Source organism: Cygnus olor, chromosome Z (assembly GCF_009769625.2).
Source record: "Cygnus olor isolate bCygOlo1 chromosome Z, bCygOlo1.pri.v2, whole genome shotgun sequence".
Taxonomy (NCBI): Eukaryota; Metazoa; Chordata; class Aves; order Anseriformes; family Anatidae; genus Cygnus; species Cygnus olor.
The window spans coordinates 537553-552648 of record NC_049198.1 but is presented as its reverse complement, the minus strand read 5'-3'; the positions used below and the strand labels follow the sequence as shown (position 1 = coordinate 552648).

Sequence of the window (15096 nt, the reverse complement as noted above, 5' to 3'; positions counted from 1 at the left end):
CAATTGTAAAAACAAACAACAAAAGAATCAAAACAAACAAACAAAGAAAACCACAAACAATAAAAGCCCAAAGGGTAGGATCACTATTTGGTAGCACGTTCAACATTTGAACGGGGGGACTTTTCCTATAGCTCGCTGTTAATGCTTTGTCACATGCATCAGTTTAGGGGTAAGAAATACCTTTTTTCTTGCAGTCAAGCTTGTTCGTATTTCCCTTCTTCCTCTGGTTTATATACTTAACACATTGCAACAAATATCCCAAATCACAGGAAATTTATGGTTGACCACACCTTTACAGGTACTTCAGAGAATAATTTAATTGCTAAGTTCAGACAAAGAACAAAGGCACAAATAAAAAGAGTAGGGCAAATGTGAGAAACAGAGCTGAGGCACGTTACTGTATGAGAAGCAGCTCTTAAAATCTGTTGTCTTTTTCTGTCAGAAAAAGACTAGGCCACAAGAAGACTGAGAAAGTCAGTGAAAAATGTGAATTCAAAGAGGTGCGGATAAGAAAAACCATCCTAGCAACGCTTATTTCTTAGGGTACCTTCCATTCATCCTCTTCAAAGGGCACACCCTGCAGGTCAGCAGGCCTCAGCAGTCCCCAGGAAACTCCAAGACAGTGTCGTGTCTAAAAGCTCTGGAAGCAACCTCGATCCTTCCCACTGAATCAGTTGGTGTGACAGAGATCAACTCTGCTTACAAACCCGGCCCCACTTCAGCAAGCCCAGGACAAGCACCGTCAGACACCTCAGCGACCACAGCAAGCAGAGGTCCCAGCCCACTCCCACTGCAGGTGCTGCCTCTGCAGCTAATTATCCAGCACCACATCTCTCATTTATTCTCGGGACAACGTTTCTACTGGGTATCCCAGAAAGTCTATCCAAACTATTAAAAAAAAAAATCATGACTTTAAATTAATAGGTATTTAGCTTGAAAAAAGCATTTATTTTATTTATTTTTTTTTTTTAAGAACATGTATCCACTGCACTTGAAAATTTACTTTTCCTGCTTTCCGCCCCAGTTATTGTCTCTACCAGGATAGAGTATTTTAAGCAAGTAAGCTATAGAGGCCAAGTGAAGGTAAAGAAACAGACATCACAGGTCAAGAACCACTGTCCTACACACCAACTTACGTTGACATAATTTATTGGCTGCTGATTTAGACCAGTTTGTATATTTAACATGCAAGGTGAAGAAAAAAGCCTTTTATTACAAAAATATGGATATTGCACAGCTCAACATGAATGGCAAATCCAGATAAAGTCTCGGTACAAGTAGCCAGTGATGCACCTACAGATTTTCTTCTTCCTAGTAAAAGGGCTCGCATTTCTGGCTAAAAAGGATACAGATGGATGATTCAATACATTAAATATTTACTTAATTCTATTTGATAACCTGAATACAGCCAGAAAGTCTGCTAAGATGCAGCAGGACAAGAGTACACCAAGCTAGCAAGGCAACTGTTCTACCGTGAAAACATCCTTTAGCATGAAGTGGGAAAGCACAGCTCAAATTACAGTTCACGAAGAGAGGACAGTAATTCAGTCAGCACACAATGCTGAAACCCAATTATATTTCAGAGTTACAGTTTCTTTGGGTCTTCGGTTAGTCATTTCTTGTCTGAAATAGATGGAATAACCTTCGTTTTAAAGGCACCACAAACACTCCAGAGTCTCTAAGCACATCCCCTCCTACTGTAATGCAGCTTATGCTGGGAGTGCATGGTCCCACTGTAGCACTCCATCCACGGGCATCAGGAAAAAGCATCGAAGCATACCTCACAATCAGTCCTATAATTTTTAATTAATAGAATTAACAGTAAATAATTTGGGAGAAAAAAGTCTCTTTCAGTAGAATTTAGTGCTCAATACTACATAGCTTACAACTGAATAAACTCAAACAGAACTTCCATTAAAAGCAGTAAGAGCTAAAAAAAAGCACAGCACAATTATTCTCCATTTTTATATTTTGTTGAGCCATTTAGAAGACATTTCTTCATATCACTCTCAGTGGTCAGGATTTGGGATTTAAAAAGCTTGAACTGACTTCTCCAAAAGAAACCACAAGAGAAAAAAGAAATCTAAAACACCAGCTTAGGATTTTTGTTTTATGTTGACTTGAGAGCAAAAATGCACCTAACATTATTTTTCTAAGGCTTCTTCCAGTTAATTAGTAGCATTTTCCTTAAAAAAGGGTTTTCTCACACACTAAATTAATGAACGTATGAACAACAGGTTGCAGTAAGTCTTGTTCTCAGACGGCCTGTAGTAGAATGTATCGTTCCTTTCCAAGCATCTGTTGCTTGATTTTCTTGGAGTTTGTCACAAGGATGGCTATGGTTTGCAGCGCTGGACAAAGCGTGGGTAGAGACAGACATCTCGGATATGGTGCCTATTCAGAATCCAGGTCAGGAACCGCTCTAATCCCAAACCATATCCACCGTGAGGACAGGTACCATATTTTCTCTGTGAAATTAAAATCACAGAGAAGATATTAACCATTCGCTTGTTAAGACAAAAACAAAACAAAACCGTATTCTGAACAAATGAGGAGGAATACAAACTATGCTCTCCTCAGAGAAGATATTTGTGTTTTGTTCCCTGGGGCAATGTAAGGACTAGAAGAGAAAAATGGAAGCTGAAAGATGAGGTCTTAATGATTTTTTTTCCTCTCCAACCTCATCCTTTTCTCTTCCCCTTACAGAGCTAGCTATTCCAGTGTGGAAAGACCAACCCATCTTTATCTAACAAGGGCTTCACAAAGGTAGCACACTGTGGAAGACGTTACAAGGGGAATATACCTGCCCAGACCAGTTTAATGAAGGCGATCTGGTATGGGCAGCATGCACTGTAGCAAACAAAAGCAATTTAACAGAATGGAAACTATTATCCATTGCATTTTGCCAGTGGTTAAACGACCATCTACTTTTGGTCATGGAAAATGTATGCAATTTAGACTGCATCATTTTAGAAGCAGTTTAAGAAAATTCAAATGTCTGACAAGCAGCACACTGGATCTGTTTTACATACCTGATCGGTGTACCAGTAATATGGCGTGGGATCAATGCCCTCTCTCTTATAGCCTTCCAGTAGCTCCTCACTGTCCCAAATACGCATAGAGCCTCCAACAATTTCACCAACATTAGGCATCAACACATCAACCTACAACACACAACATAAGATCAAACTATTACAGTTAAGCTGCCCTCAAAAAGATGAAGCCCAAACTTAAAACATAACATGTTCTACCATTAATATTAACTCTCCATGACAGAAGGAGAGAAGGCAATTCCTTCCAGACCCAATTTATCCATGGAAGAAACCAGCTGACTAGGATCTCTGACTTAGTCTTTAACACTCTTGGTGACACCGAACTGTTACACCACAAGAACAGTCCTAAAAACCACCACTCTTCCTGACTGCTAGACAGCTAGTTTTTAGATAATACAGTCCCCAAGAAGTCACAGAAATATTGTCATTAGACTAGAACTAACCAAAGGTCATTGAAAAGCACGATCACTGTGATCTAATGACATTTTTTAAGCACTTCAGTGTTGCTTCCTCTGTTTCTACAGTATCAACAAGTCATGCCAAGAAAGGCCCCAAACAAATTCTGGTATGAGTTCTCCAAGGTTTTCCTGTAGTACTCATTCATTTTATGCTCATTCACAGAGACATTCCCACTCTATTTAGAAGCCTGTACCACTATGTAAAACACCAACTTACAGATTCAGTAAGACGGGAATCGTCATGACAGCGCTGCATATAGAAAGACTTTATCTCTGCAGGAAATCGGCACAACAAGATTGGCTCATTAATGGAGTCTGTCATCAGTCTCTCAGGAGCTTCAGGAATATCCTAGGGTTAAAGAGAACTCTATTAATATTTTAAACCAAGAACACTCCAAAACCTCAAGACCCACAACACATCAGGCAAGACACAGGCAAAGACACTTTCAGACCACACATATCCAAGCATTCATCCTGATGTATCTACATTTTTAAAACAAACATCTTAGAACAACTCAAGAAACTATATTTATATTCAAAAACATACAGGTCAGAAAAAAATCTATTTAACAGTCTACACGACATTTCACACAGGAAACTAGGCAAACCTTAAACCTGAAACAAACTTTCCAAACAACTAACAAACACTGAAGAGCTTCATTTCCTCTTCCCCCAAATTGTTTTCCACAAACCTTAAGACCAAGAACCACAGATGGGTCAGGGTGGGCAGGGAGCCCCGGGTGTTCCTGGTCCCCCCGCCCCCGCCCAACAGGGTCCCCCCAAGCAGGGTGCCCAGTCCCACGTGCAGGAGGCTGCTGGAGACCTCCCTGAGGTCTCTGATCCCAAACACAATGGGATCATGGTCCAAACGCGTTGCTCTTCAAGGAACTCACATACCCTTAGTGGAGGACTATGGGATTTTGGTTTTAATTTCTAAGGAGACTCAGAAAGACTTACTTCCCCAAACTCGTAATAAGTACCATCTTCCTTCTTCACATCATGTTCCTTTAACCACTCAATTGCTTCAGCATAGTTCATTCGTCGGAAAGGACGTTTGGGAGGCTTGAAGCCCTGTAAATAGGAGCAGACATCAAAATGCTTGGAAGGGTATCATTTTTACGATTTATTTTTCCAGTCGATCAGCAAGTCCACTTCCACACTCGGAGCATACACGCTACCCTTTGCAGGTTGTGTATCAACTATTGCTTAAAAACCTCAGAAGTACTGAAAAGCTGGAACCCAACAAAACCATCTTCCAAGTCCAGTGCAGTTCACAGAAGAGATGCTGAAAACAACAGCAGAAGAGAGGAGAGGAAGCATTTTCAGAGCTCTTTCCTTTTCTGTATGAATTCATTACACATGTAGGTGCTTCAGACTGAACAGTTTGCAGAGATTCCACACGCAGTGCCACAAAAGAACATTTTTGCTTCTTTGTGCATCAGACTGCTGCAGAATTTGCCTTTGTGACAAGCCCGCAGGGCAGGTTGTGCTTCTGTTACTCTGGACCTCCTGCCCATCTCAGTTCAAACCGAAAATGGAACCTTCCAGTACTCATGAGGAAAACAGGTCAAAATGACAGGGATGAGAGAATCTATACGTGCTCTGAGAGAAAAGCTAGTGAAGGAGATAAGATGCCTTTAAGAGACTACTAACTTTCTATGCAAAGGCAGCAGGAGACAAAGGGTCTCTAGCAAATGAAGATAGCTTTATAGAGCTGCATCTTCCAGCACAGGGAGTAAAACGCCAGGGTTATTTCATTGCTCCCTTACGCTCAATCTGCGAGTACCAGCTGATCAATTTTATGAGCTCTAGGATAGAGGTTTTTATTCTACGGGTACAGTACACATTACAATAAATCCCAGCACGCTGCTGGCTCCTAGACCTTACTAGCAGGTAACTTCTTCCTCCGCAGCCCCCCAGCTCCTGGAAGAATCGTTACCAGCCTCACAGCATTTTCACTCTTTGATGTCATTTAATATTCTTACTTAAGTAAGCAGAGCTCATTGCCATGCCCTGTCTTTCCCAGATGAACACGTTCATCAGGAAAGGTAACGATCAGACCGTGTCTACTCAAGACTGCCCCACACTGCTGCTTACCGGGTTTAGCTCAAACAGTAAGCTTGATGCAGGTGACGCCAAGACTCTGTCAACTACATCACAAACCAAGTTCTCCAGACGGTCCAACAAATCCTCAAAAGTTATAAAGGGACATTCAGCTTCAATATGAGTGTACCTGAAAAAACAGGTCATGACATTACAAAACCACACTCAAGCAACAAATCTATAGCTATGAAAAAAAATCTCTTAAGAAAAAACATGAAACCCACTTTTGTCCTGTTTTTCAACTCTCCCACTTCTACACTGCAAAGGAAATAAGGTTCTTAAAATTAAAAAAAAAAAGGAAGGAAAACAACAGTATGAACTGTTTATTCTAAAAACACAAAGCTTCCTAAAACTGTATCAGCTCTGTTTTGAGCAAACCCCCCTTCACTGAACATCAAATATGACCAGCTGGACGATCACTGATACAAAGAGTTACCTCCAAATACACTTGTGATCAGCTGTTCCATAGCAGCATTACACTGTCTTCTCACCATATATTGTCATGCAACCACCGGCTACTCCCCGTTTTAAAAATTCACTTATACATAAACAATAGAGAAGTATACACTCTCCATACTCTGCCAAGTGTCTGCGTGTCCTGGATTGCTCAGCTCTGTATGACTGAGCAACACAGAAAACATCTCCTAATGCTGGAATGCAGGTCTCCAGATAGAGCTGGGACGATTGTGTTAGGTATGCCTCTTCTCCAAAATAATCCAGCTTGAATAGGGTTGAACCTCCTTCCACCTGCGTCTGGACTAAAGTTGGTGGCGTGACCTGTTAAAGAACAAGAGAGTCATTACCTGAGTGAAGAATTAAGGACGGTGACAACAACATGTTACAGCAGTGATGTAAGGCACGCTCTTCCAGAATCCCACCTACAAAACTTTCGTACCTATGGCTACAAGTACTTCTTCCTGATATCCTTCAGCACCCTGAAAGGAGGTATGCAGGCTGTTTGTGAATCATGCTGTAACACTTACCTCAGAAATGTCTACACAACTTTGAGATCTATGTCTATGAAAGTGATCACACAGTAGTTTCCTAAGAAACAGATTTTTTCCCTCTCCAACAATTCAAGTCAATCAGAAAGTCTGTACAGGTTTGCCCAGAAAAAGATAGCCTTGACGTAAGGAAATTAGAGCAGTCACTTACCAACAAGAGCAAATATACTTACTTCATAATATCCATTGGCAAAGAAGTGATCCCTGAAGGCCTGCACCACCATGGAGCGCACCTTGAAGATTTTGGACATATTCTCGCCTCGAATCATCATGTGCCTGTTGTTAAGTTGCACGTCAACCTCCGAATCCTCATTGAGGAGATTGTCAGCCCCTCCTGCTGGGGCCAGACCTATAAGCTCCCAGTAATCGCAGTTCAGCTCATGGCCTCCTGGAGCCTGCCAATTTAAAAGTGAAACAAAACTTTCAGAAGTCTGCTTTTCACTCCCTGGACGTCACCATCTGGCACTGTGGCAGAGATGTCAATCTCGCTTAAACAAGAGATACTAAAATCCTTCTAACTGCAGTATTATCAGTAACTGCCTTGTAACCCAGTCGTATCAGCCTTGAAAATGCTGTTTGTAACCCACCACAAGTCTGTCAGACTCGATGTGAATGGGACTGAGTACTATTGTCAAATAATTAGAGCCTTTCAGATGCGTTCTGTTGAAGTGTAACATATCAGAGACAGTTGGGTTTATTCAGCTGGAAGAACAGAAAGCTAAACAGAAGGAAACTACTTGCTACTTTGAATTATTTCATGGGTGGTTATAGAAGAAATGGAGCAAAAGGACAAATGTCTTAAGTTGCAGGAAAAAGAGATTTCAGTTGGCTATAAGAAAAAAATTCTTCACAAAGGTCACAAGGAGAGAATGGACCTCACTGACTGTGTAATCTCTTTGGAGATGTTCATAAACACACTTGGGCAAGACTGCAGTATGATATTCAATGGATTTTGTTCTTCCTACTGTTTGAGCCACGTTCCCCTTCCATTCTGGTGGCAAACTTTGAAGAAGTCACTTAGATTATGCCAGAGGAAGAACTAGCTCGCTACAGGTACTTGTGAGTTCATCTGTCAGAGACGCCTGAGCCATCTTTCCACAAGGCAGCATTTCACCACGACATGAAAACAGCAGGTTCGTGCAGGCCAGGTCCCATCTGCTACCTGCTGCGATAAGCAAGCCGAGGGGCCAGGGCTCCATCCTGGCTGCCTGCACTGCCGGCCTCACCAGCTCCCCCGTGTGGGTCACAGCAGGCTTCTCTCCTTTTTATATTTACAGCATTTTCAGGGTGTAAATGCCGATTTACAAAGTCTAATTAACAGATTTTAACAAATCTGATGATTTTGTGCACTAAAGGCATTCTATTGCTGTGATAAGACACAAAAACAAAGTGTTTTCAGTGTACAAAACATTCTGAGCAGTCACGTACAAATGAGTAATTTACCAAATTGCATGAAAGCTGTTGAATAGAAGTGTTTGACCCCTGTTTACCTGCACTTGTTTTTAGACCTCACAGTAGTATAAGCTGTGAAGAAAAGGAAACGATACTGATTTCTGATAGGCAAACGCACCAGGCAACGGACTCGTGTTTAACTGAGCTTGGCTCTGTAACCTTCGGAAGATCTCTTGGGGACAGGACCCGAGTAACAGGGCAAACTAGAACCATTAAGCTTATCCAAGTTTCGTTAGCAAAACATGCTGGTAATGGCCAACAGTGCACTGCTTAAAAGTGAACTGAATTCTCTACAAAGCACCACAGAAGGTTAACACTCTGACCTTATTTTACACCCTGCCGGCAGCCACAGTGAGGGGACTACTTTGCTCAGGTATTGTCTAACACATCTCAGAAACATTGTTTGAAGCAATATAACATCACTTCAGAATGCGATTTTGTTCAGATATATTTCTTCTCTTGTCTTCCTGGAGTCAGCACACTCGATAGACCAGACAACAGAGTGCCGATCCATAGAGAGAACCAACTCTCACTGCACAGTCAATGACAATTATGAATATGTATCTAAAGGAAAGGGTACACTTGAAAGTTTCTTTGCTGCCTTCAGTTTGAATCCTTTTTATGGACTGTGCCTTATGCATAGCTACTTAACATGGCATTAGCTCTAACTCTATATTCGATCCATCTTCCAAACAGTAACAGTTTTTAGATCTAGATCGGAATGAGAGAGGGACAAGGCATAAGCAGCATGGTATTTTGAAAGCTAAAATCATACCTGCCCAGCCAGTAATCTGAGACCACCACTGCAAACAAAGCGCTACAAAAAAAGTTATAGCAAACTGCCTAGCTCATACACCCGCCACGTGTTGGAAGACAAGTAAATGTCCTTATACAGTGAACAATACGGTGAAGAGTCAACAAACTCAACTCAGTAGGAGAAGAGAATTAACCCTGAGTTCTTAACCTCACAAAACGAAAAGTGAAAAACCTCATTCATTACCCCTGTTAAGGAAAATAAAACTATTTATTTAATATAGTTTTCCACTATTATATTTTAGAAAGTATGTATGTGACGTATAAGGGGAAAATTGTTTCAGGCAAAAGTTAAATGAGAAGAGCCATACGGTTCACAAGGCACACAACAAAATGCAGGTGACAGCGGCAACTTTGGGATGTTTGTTCTTTTTCCTAGAACAAATTCCCCCTGAAATCATTCAATAATTATTTCTACCTCTATCATTTTCCCGATAAGAGGAAAAGCAAACTGTTGAAAAGGAGGACCGAAACACGCAGCACTATCCAGCTCCCCTACCTGCTTGCCTTCAGGAACAAGGTTCAGCATACCATACACTGCAACACTGCTCTCTGTGGAGAGAATTAGCCCGTTGTAACACTGACACTACAGAGAGAAAAAGAAAGAGAGACACAGTTATGGCAATTTTTAATTTTTGGTTTACCTATCTACATCTCCTATTGGAGGCACAGACAAGATAACTAGAGCTCACATTGACAAAGAATTCTAGCGTCAGGAGACACAATTTAACAAAAATACAACGTAATCAGTAGATTTAGGGGAACTTCCTATTGTTTACATAGGAGACAGACGAAGTATGAAAACCTCATTTATTTAATGAGGGAACAGAATTAAATCATCACAACTTACCAGTTCATCTGAAAGGACACACTGAAGAAAACCTGTGCCATCTCTCAAAACAATGAACATCAAATTTTTTCCTGGTTAGAAAGAGAAGAAAAAAAATACAGACTCAGACGTATTCACCTGATCCATTTGAACAAACCCACCCCCAAGAAACATTACCCACTGATGTGCCGATTATTAATGAAGGACCATGATCACATCTTTCCATTAAAGAAAAAACAAATATGCAAAGATGTTCTGAGAAAACACTGAAGCATTAGCTCGATCACAGAAACATCAAGAGCACTGCCTGCTCCAACCTCAGCACAGCTGGGATTGCGCTGCCACGCCATGACCTCAGGCAGGCCCTGGTCCAGGGGGGACCAGAGGCCCCTTTAACAGCAATGCAGAACGCACAGGCCCACTTTATGCCCGAAGTGGATAAAGTGACATCACCTCCACACCCACATCTCCACAAAAGCACCTAATTAAAACATTGATTTTCTATAAAATGCTCATGATATTCAGATCCATAACTGCTTGGTCAAGTCCTCCAGTGACAATCTGAACAAGTGCTCTCTGTGAAGTCAGACTCAGCTTTGCCATACACTTCCAGAGTTGTTTGGCAGAAGAACACAGGAAGCAGCCTGAGGTTTTCAGGCTTTGCACTAGGAAGTTTGGCCTAAGCCTGTCACTCCCCAGCGAATGCCACCTTGCGAACCAGAGTTCAAGAAGCGTTTGAACAATTCTCTCAGACACATGACCTATTTTTTTTTTTTATTTTTTTTGGGTGGTCCTTTGGGGACCCAGGAGTTGGACTCGATGATCCTTGCGGGTCCCTTCCAACTCAGATATTCTATGATTCTAACTAAAATACCAGTCAGTTTGAAAGCAAGTATTACTCGTTAAACCGCTAAAAGAAGTTATGTTACTTTATGAAACTTTAAAGAAAATTCTCACTCACTGATTTCGCTATGAGCAGATGCTATCTAGCTCCTCATTCTCTAGGATTAGTGTAAGAAACAAGTCTTTTGAAGCAATTCTGTAGGACTGACCTCCAAATCAAACATCTCAAAAGTTTTCGACTAAGAAATGTCTACATCTTCATACATTGTACAGAATTTGTTAGTGTTGTACTGACCAGTGTGATACACCAAATCTAAGTGATGAACTAAAAATTTAAGACTAGATGCTGTCTGATTCATTAAATGTCTGAATGTTGACGGCTACTTGGTTTGTTCCATCTCCCTGCATAGGCTCAATAAGCTTTAAGTGCTCGTGACTTACCTTGCCTACGTAACCTGTGAATCCAGCCAAAAATCTTTACTCTCTTGCCTCTATAAGCCTCCAGAGCACCAATCTTTACCTGTAAAGCAGGGAATAAAAGCAATCAAAAATAGGAATATAACCCACCATTTAGATGGTGTTTTCCACACAATTACTTTGAGTACAAGTGTATATGACATTTCCCTCCCCATAATAGCCCCTCCCATCTCATGAAGTTGCACTCAGGATATATACACAGCCATCAACAACGAACAGCTGTTCAGTAAGGAGAGTATTTTATCCAGTTGCACTGGACAAAAGGTGCACTATTTCAACAGAAAACTTAAAAGAAATGCCTCAGACACCTCCTCCTGCGCTCTGAAGTATGAGCATACCTCTCTGGATTCATTTCTGAAGACATCAGCACTCAAAGAAGCAGACGGCATCAAACCTGGATCTGACATAGGTGCACCCAGATGTGCAGCCGAGGTTCTGACACTGCTATAGCCACAACACTTAATGTAGCAGACACCTTCAGAAGGGATCGTGCTTCAGGCAGTTAACACTAACAGCGTGCGCTGGTTTGAAAGCGACAAGGATTTAAACCCAGCTGGACCTGGCTGCCCCTTTCACAAAGGGGAACCACAAGAGTGCCTTGCTCTAATCAGATCCATTTTCTACACATGTACATAGAAACCCCTTCTGTCCAAAACCCCACCACACCGCAGCACACATCTGCTTACTAAGTTAAGGACTGCACCAAATCACCAAATCCAGCAGGACTCTACAAACAGCCACATAAGAACTGCTATAGGTGTGTCAGTGACTTAAATTATGTCCTCTGGCCAGCAGGGTATCTTCATCCTCCACCACTACAATAACCAAACAAAGCAAAACTCACAAACTTTTCCAAATGGTTTCCACATGGTATCTGCCAGCGAACACTGACAGAGAAAAGTCTGGTGCATGAACTGAGAAGGTTCAGATACCCACCAAGTGCATTAATATATTGACTTCGGTCTTTCTCGAGTACGATAACCAGAAAAACGAAAGTACATTTAGTGACAGCAACTGGACAGTGGCCTTCAACAGCTGTCAGAACCACAACGCAGAGACACAGCCTTTGTGCAGACAACGTGTTGGAAACCAGGCACTGGATCTTACTCACACATTTTGGCTCTGGAAGACTGGGATCATTCTTGATAACAACTTTCTTAGCTTCCTCCAGGTTCTTCTCTCTTCTCAAGAGATCTTCTGCCTGGTTTAGGGGAAAAAATAAGTATTAAATAACTGTGGCCAGGCTTTATGAGTCTCACTCTTTATAATTACCGGGGACTATAATGTACACTTACAGACAGACGTCATAAAAAGCCTTGTTGTTACCCTGCTGGAGCTTGGCCTGCCCTGATTTAAGGCCAGGATGAGAAACAATGCACAGAAGCATTTCTCATTTTTCCCCAGAGTCCAAAGGCAATAGATTGCCATCATTCAAAACTCACACAGTTTCAGTCATTGCTTGTCCTAATCTAAACAAAGACAAGCTGTAAATAACAAATGTAAAACGTATGGTACAGGCGAAGAACAAACTACAGGTTTATGGGGCGTGGGAAACAACACCAACACTGCTTAATATTTTTGGAAAAGAAACAAGGCATGCTTCCTCCAGCTTAGCACCATCCGCAACCTACCTCTTTCTTCTCCTTAGCCTCATTCTTCATTTGTTCCCTGTGCCACAGTTTTTTGACATTTTTCATCTGTGACTTTGAAATAATGGCCCATCTCTAAACCAAACCAAGGAGAAAGCAGAAGATAGAAGATTACATTTGTGTCATTTCACACAAAGGAGTATTAAAATAATTTCTGTTGGGAAGGTGTTACAGCACCTCATTTTCCTTTTGCGAATCCACGTAAATAGTAGGAAATGGTTCCTTTCCTGCTGTCATCAGAGCCTTAGAAGTGGGGAGGGAAAAAAAACAGAATCAACAACATCGCAGGTAAACTGAAGTAATCCCGTTAAAGGGACTGAGCAGGCAATCTGCTTCTGACATTTTGGTCGGAGCTGCAACAACAGCTATAAAATTTACATTTAGAAATACACGGCCAATCACTTGACCTAAAGCAGTTCACGCGCTTCAGAACAGTGCACGTTCTCTGCAGTTACCTTTAAGACAGTTTTGAATGGTTTCTTCTGTGTCCCATCGCCAGTGGAATCACTGCCCTCTCGTTCAGAAACATACAGCTCTTCTGTAAGACATGACAAATACAGGCAGTTACTCAAAAAAAAAAGTATCAACTATGGAAATACACAGGAAGAAACTGGACACACACAAGAGATATAAAATGTTCGTGGTTATCAGCAGTGATAAACCTTCAAAAACAATCACTTGGTCGCGCAAGTAAGAGCCCGTTAGTATTTTCCATGTTAAAAATCATTCCACGCAGAAAATGCATTACGTTGAGGCCTTGAGGACTCCCAAAGTTCCGAACTCTTGGAAGCCCCTGGCTGCACACCAGGAACCAAGAAGGAAGCAGCTTTCTTTGGACATAACGTCTAGGCAAGCAGGCAGATGATAAGCTGAGAAAAGTCAGACAATGCAACCCAGCATTTAGCTTACACATAGCCAAGAAATGAGTCACAAATTAAAAGAACAGAAGATACTTCATCTTTTTTCTAGCACCTGAACGGACGCAAAGGCCAGAGGATAAGGCCTGCACGGCCCAGAGCCTTCCACGCACGGCCACTGCTCCTGCCCAGGTGCTCCCACCCCACGCCCTAACTGCTAAAACATGGACCTTTTTCTCTAGCGCGATTTGGTTTCGATTTCCAGGGATCAGAGCACATTAAACCTCTGTCTGACCGCATGGCCATTGCAAAACCCTTGTTTCCCGTATCAGCATTCCCGTCCTGTGTTCAGAGCACCCCTTAGCCTTCTCCACTCCTCTCACCTCAACAGGTGGGCAGGGGGAGCCTCCGGGGCTGCGGGCTGGGCCACACACGTAAATACAAATATATATACACACGTGTACCTGTGTGCGTATAAGCACATAGGCATGAACTGATGTATAACCACCCGCACATATATCGGTATGTCCATACGTGCACACGCTCCGTTCTTTGCCACCCTTGCACAGCTAACAGCCAGAAATGCACCAAAATTCGTGTGTGCAGTATTTTCCTTAATTGGAGGAAAACGCAATGCTTTCTTGTTGTTGTTTTCTTTTTACTCAAGTCACTCAGAACAACTGCACTTTCTGCAGAGGACGGACGGGCCTGTTAGGAACGAGCAGCACACACGCACAGGTAGCACACGCAGCCACGGTACAGGCGCTGGTGGCGTTTGGCTTGGGCTCAGCAGAAGGCCCCGCACGCGGTGCGGAACCGACTCATTTTAGCTTTTAACAGGCGAATTCTTCGGAAACGCCAGCGCCGGGCGGCCACCCGAGCTCGGCACCGCGGCCTCACCGCCCCGAGGGCCGCCGGGACCCTCCCGCACGGCAGCTGGGGGCGACCCCGGGCCGGGCCGGGCCCCGCCCGCGCCCCCCGCCCCCCGCGTTCTCCCCGTTGCCCTCAGGCCCGGCGGGGCCCGCTGCGAGCCGCCCGGCCGCCCCCATCCCGGCCCGGCCCCAGGGCGCGGAGCCGGCCCGCGAGGCCCCGGCGGGGCGCGGCCGCCGCCATCTTCTGCCCGCGGTGAGGGCCGAGGGGCCGCGGGGCCGCCCCGCCCCGCCCCACACACCCCCCGCCCCGGACCGCAGGAGGCCGCCCGGCCCCGCGCCTCACCCAGGGCGAGCGCCGCCGTCCTGCCGATCACTTCCCCCGCCATGGCCGCGCTGCCGCAGCGCTACGGAAGCGGCCGCCCCGCGCTTCCGCCGCCTTGCATCAGCCGGCACCGCCCCGCCCGGCCCGGCCCGGCCCGGCCCCGCCCGGCCCCGCCCCGCTCCGCCCCGCCCCTGCGTGGAGCCGCGTGGCCGAAGCCCTGCCCCGGGCAGGGAGGGCCGCAGGGAGGTGCGGAGCGGGCGGGCCCGGGCTCCTGTCAGCGGTGCCCGTGTCCAGGCGCAGCGGCAGGGCCGTAGCGGAGCCCCGGCGGCTCCCCCTGCCCGCCAGGCCGCACTCCTGTGCCGGG

General features: G+C 44.1%; 1 protein-coding gene across 1 annotated transcript; it reads right to left on the bottom strand.

Annotated features, from left to right (window-relative positions):
* Positions 1-1136: 1136 nt before the first annotated feature.
* On the bottom strand, positions 1137-14900 carry NARS1 (asparaginyl-tRNA synthetase 1). Its single transcript, XM_040539982.1, has 15 exons — positions 14754-14900; positions 13137-13219; positions 12859-12924; positions 12664-12756; positions 12144-12233; positions 10997-11075; positions 9734-9804; positions 9383-9469; positions 6792-7013; positions 6192-6391; positions 5609-5744; positions 4469-4582; positions 3729-3860; positions 3033-3164; positions 1137-2468 (listed from the first exon to the last, which is right to left on the bottom strand). Exons 1-15 carry the CDS (start codon positions 14794-14796, stop codon positions 2337-2339), a joined length of 1680 nt encoding a protein of 559 aa, XP_040395916.1. The 5' UTR covers positions 14797-14900; the 3' UTR covers positions 1137-2336.
* Between the last annotated feature and the right edge of the window lie 196 nt (positions 14901-15096).

Coding starts and splice junctions, on each gene's coding strand:
- NARS1 (XM_040539982.1), bottom strand. CDS start 14,796: ATGGCGGGGGAAGTGATCGGCAGGACGGCGGCGCTCGCCCTGG. Junction 12,757..12,858: donor ATTCGCAAAAGGAAAATGAG/GTGCTGTAACAC, acceptor GGTTTGGTTTAG/AGATGGGCCATTATTTCAAA. Junction 9,470..9,733: donor GTGTCCTTTCAGATGAACTG/GTAAGTTGTGAT, acceptor TTCTCTCTGTAG/TGTCAGTGTTACAACGGGCT.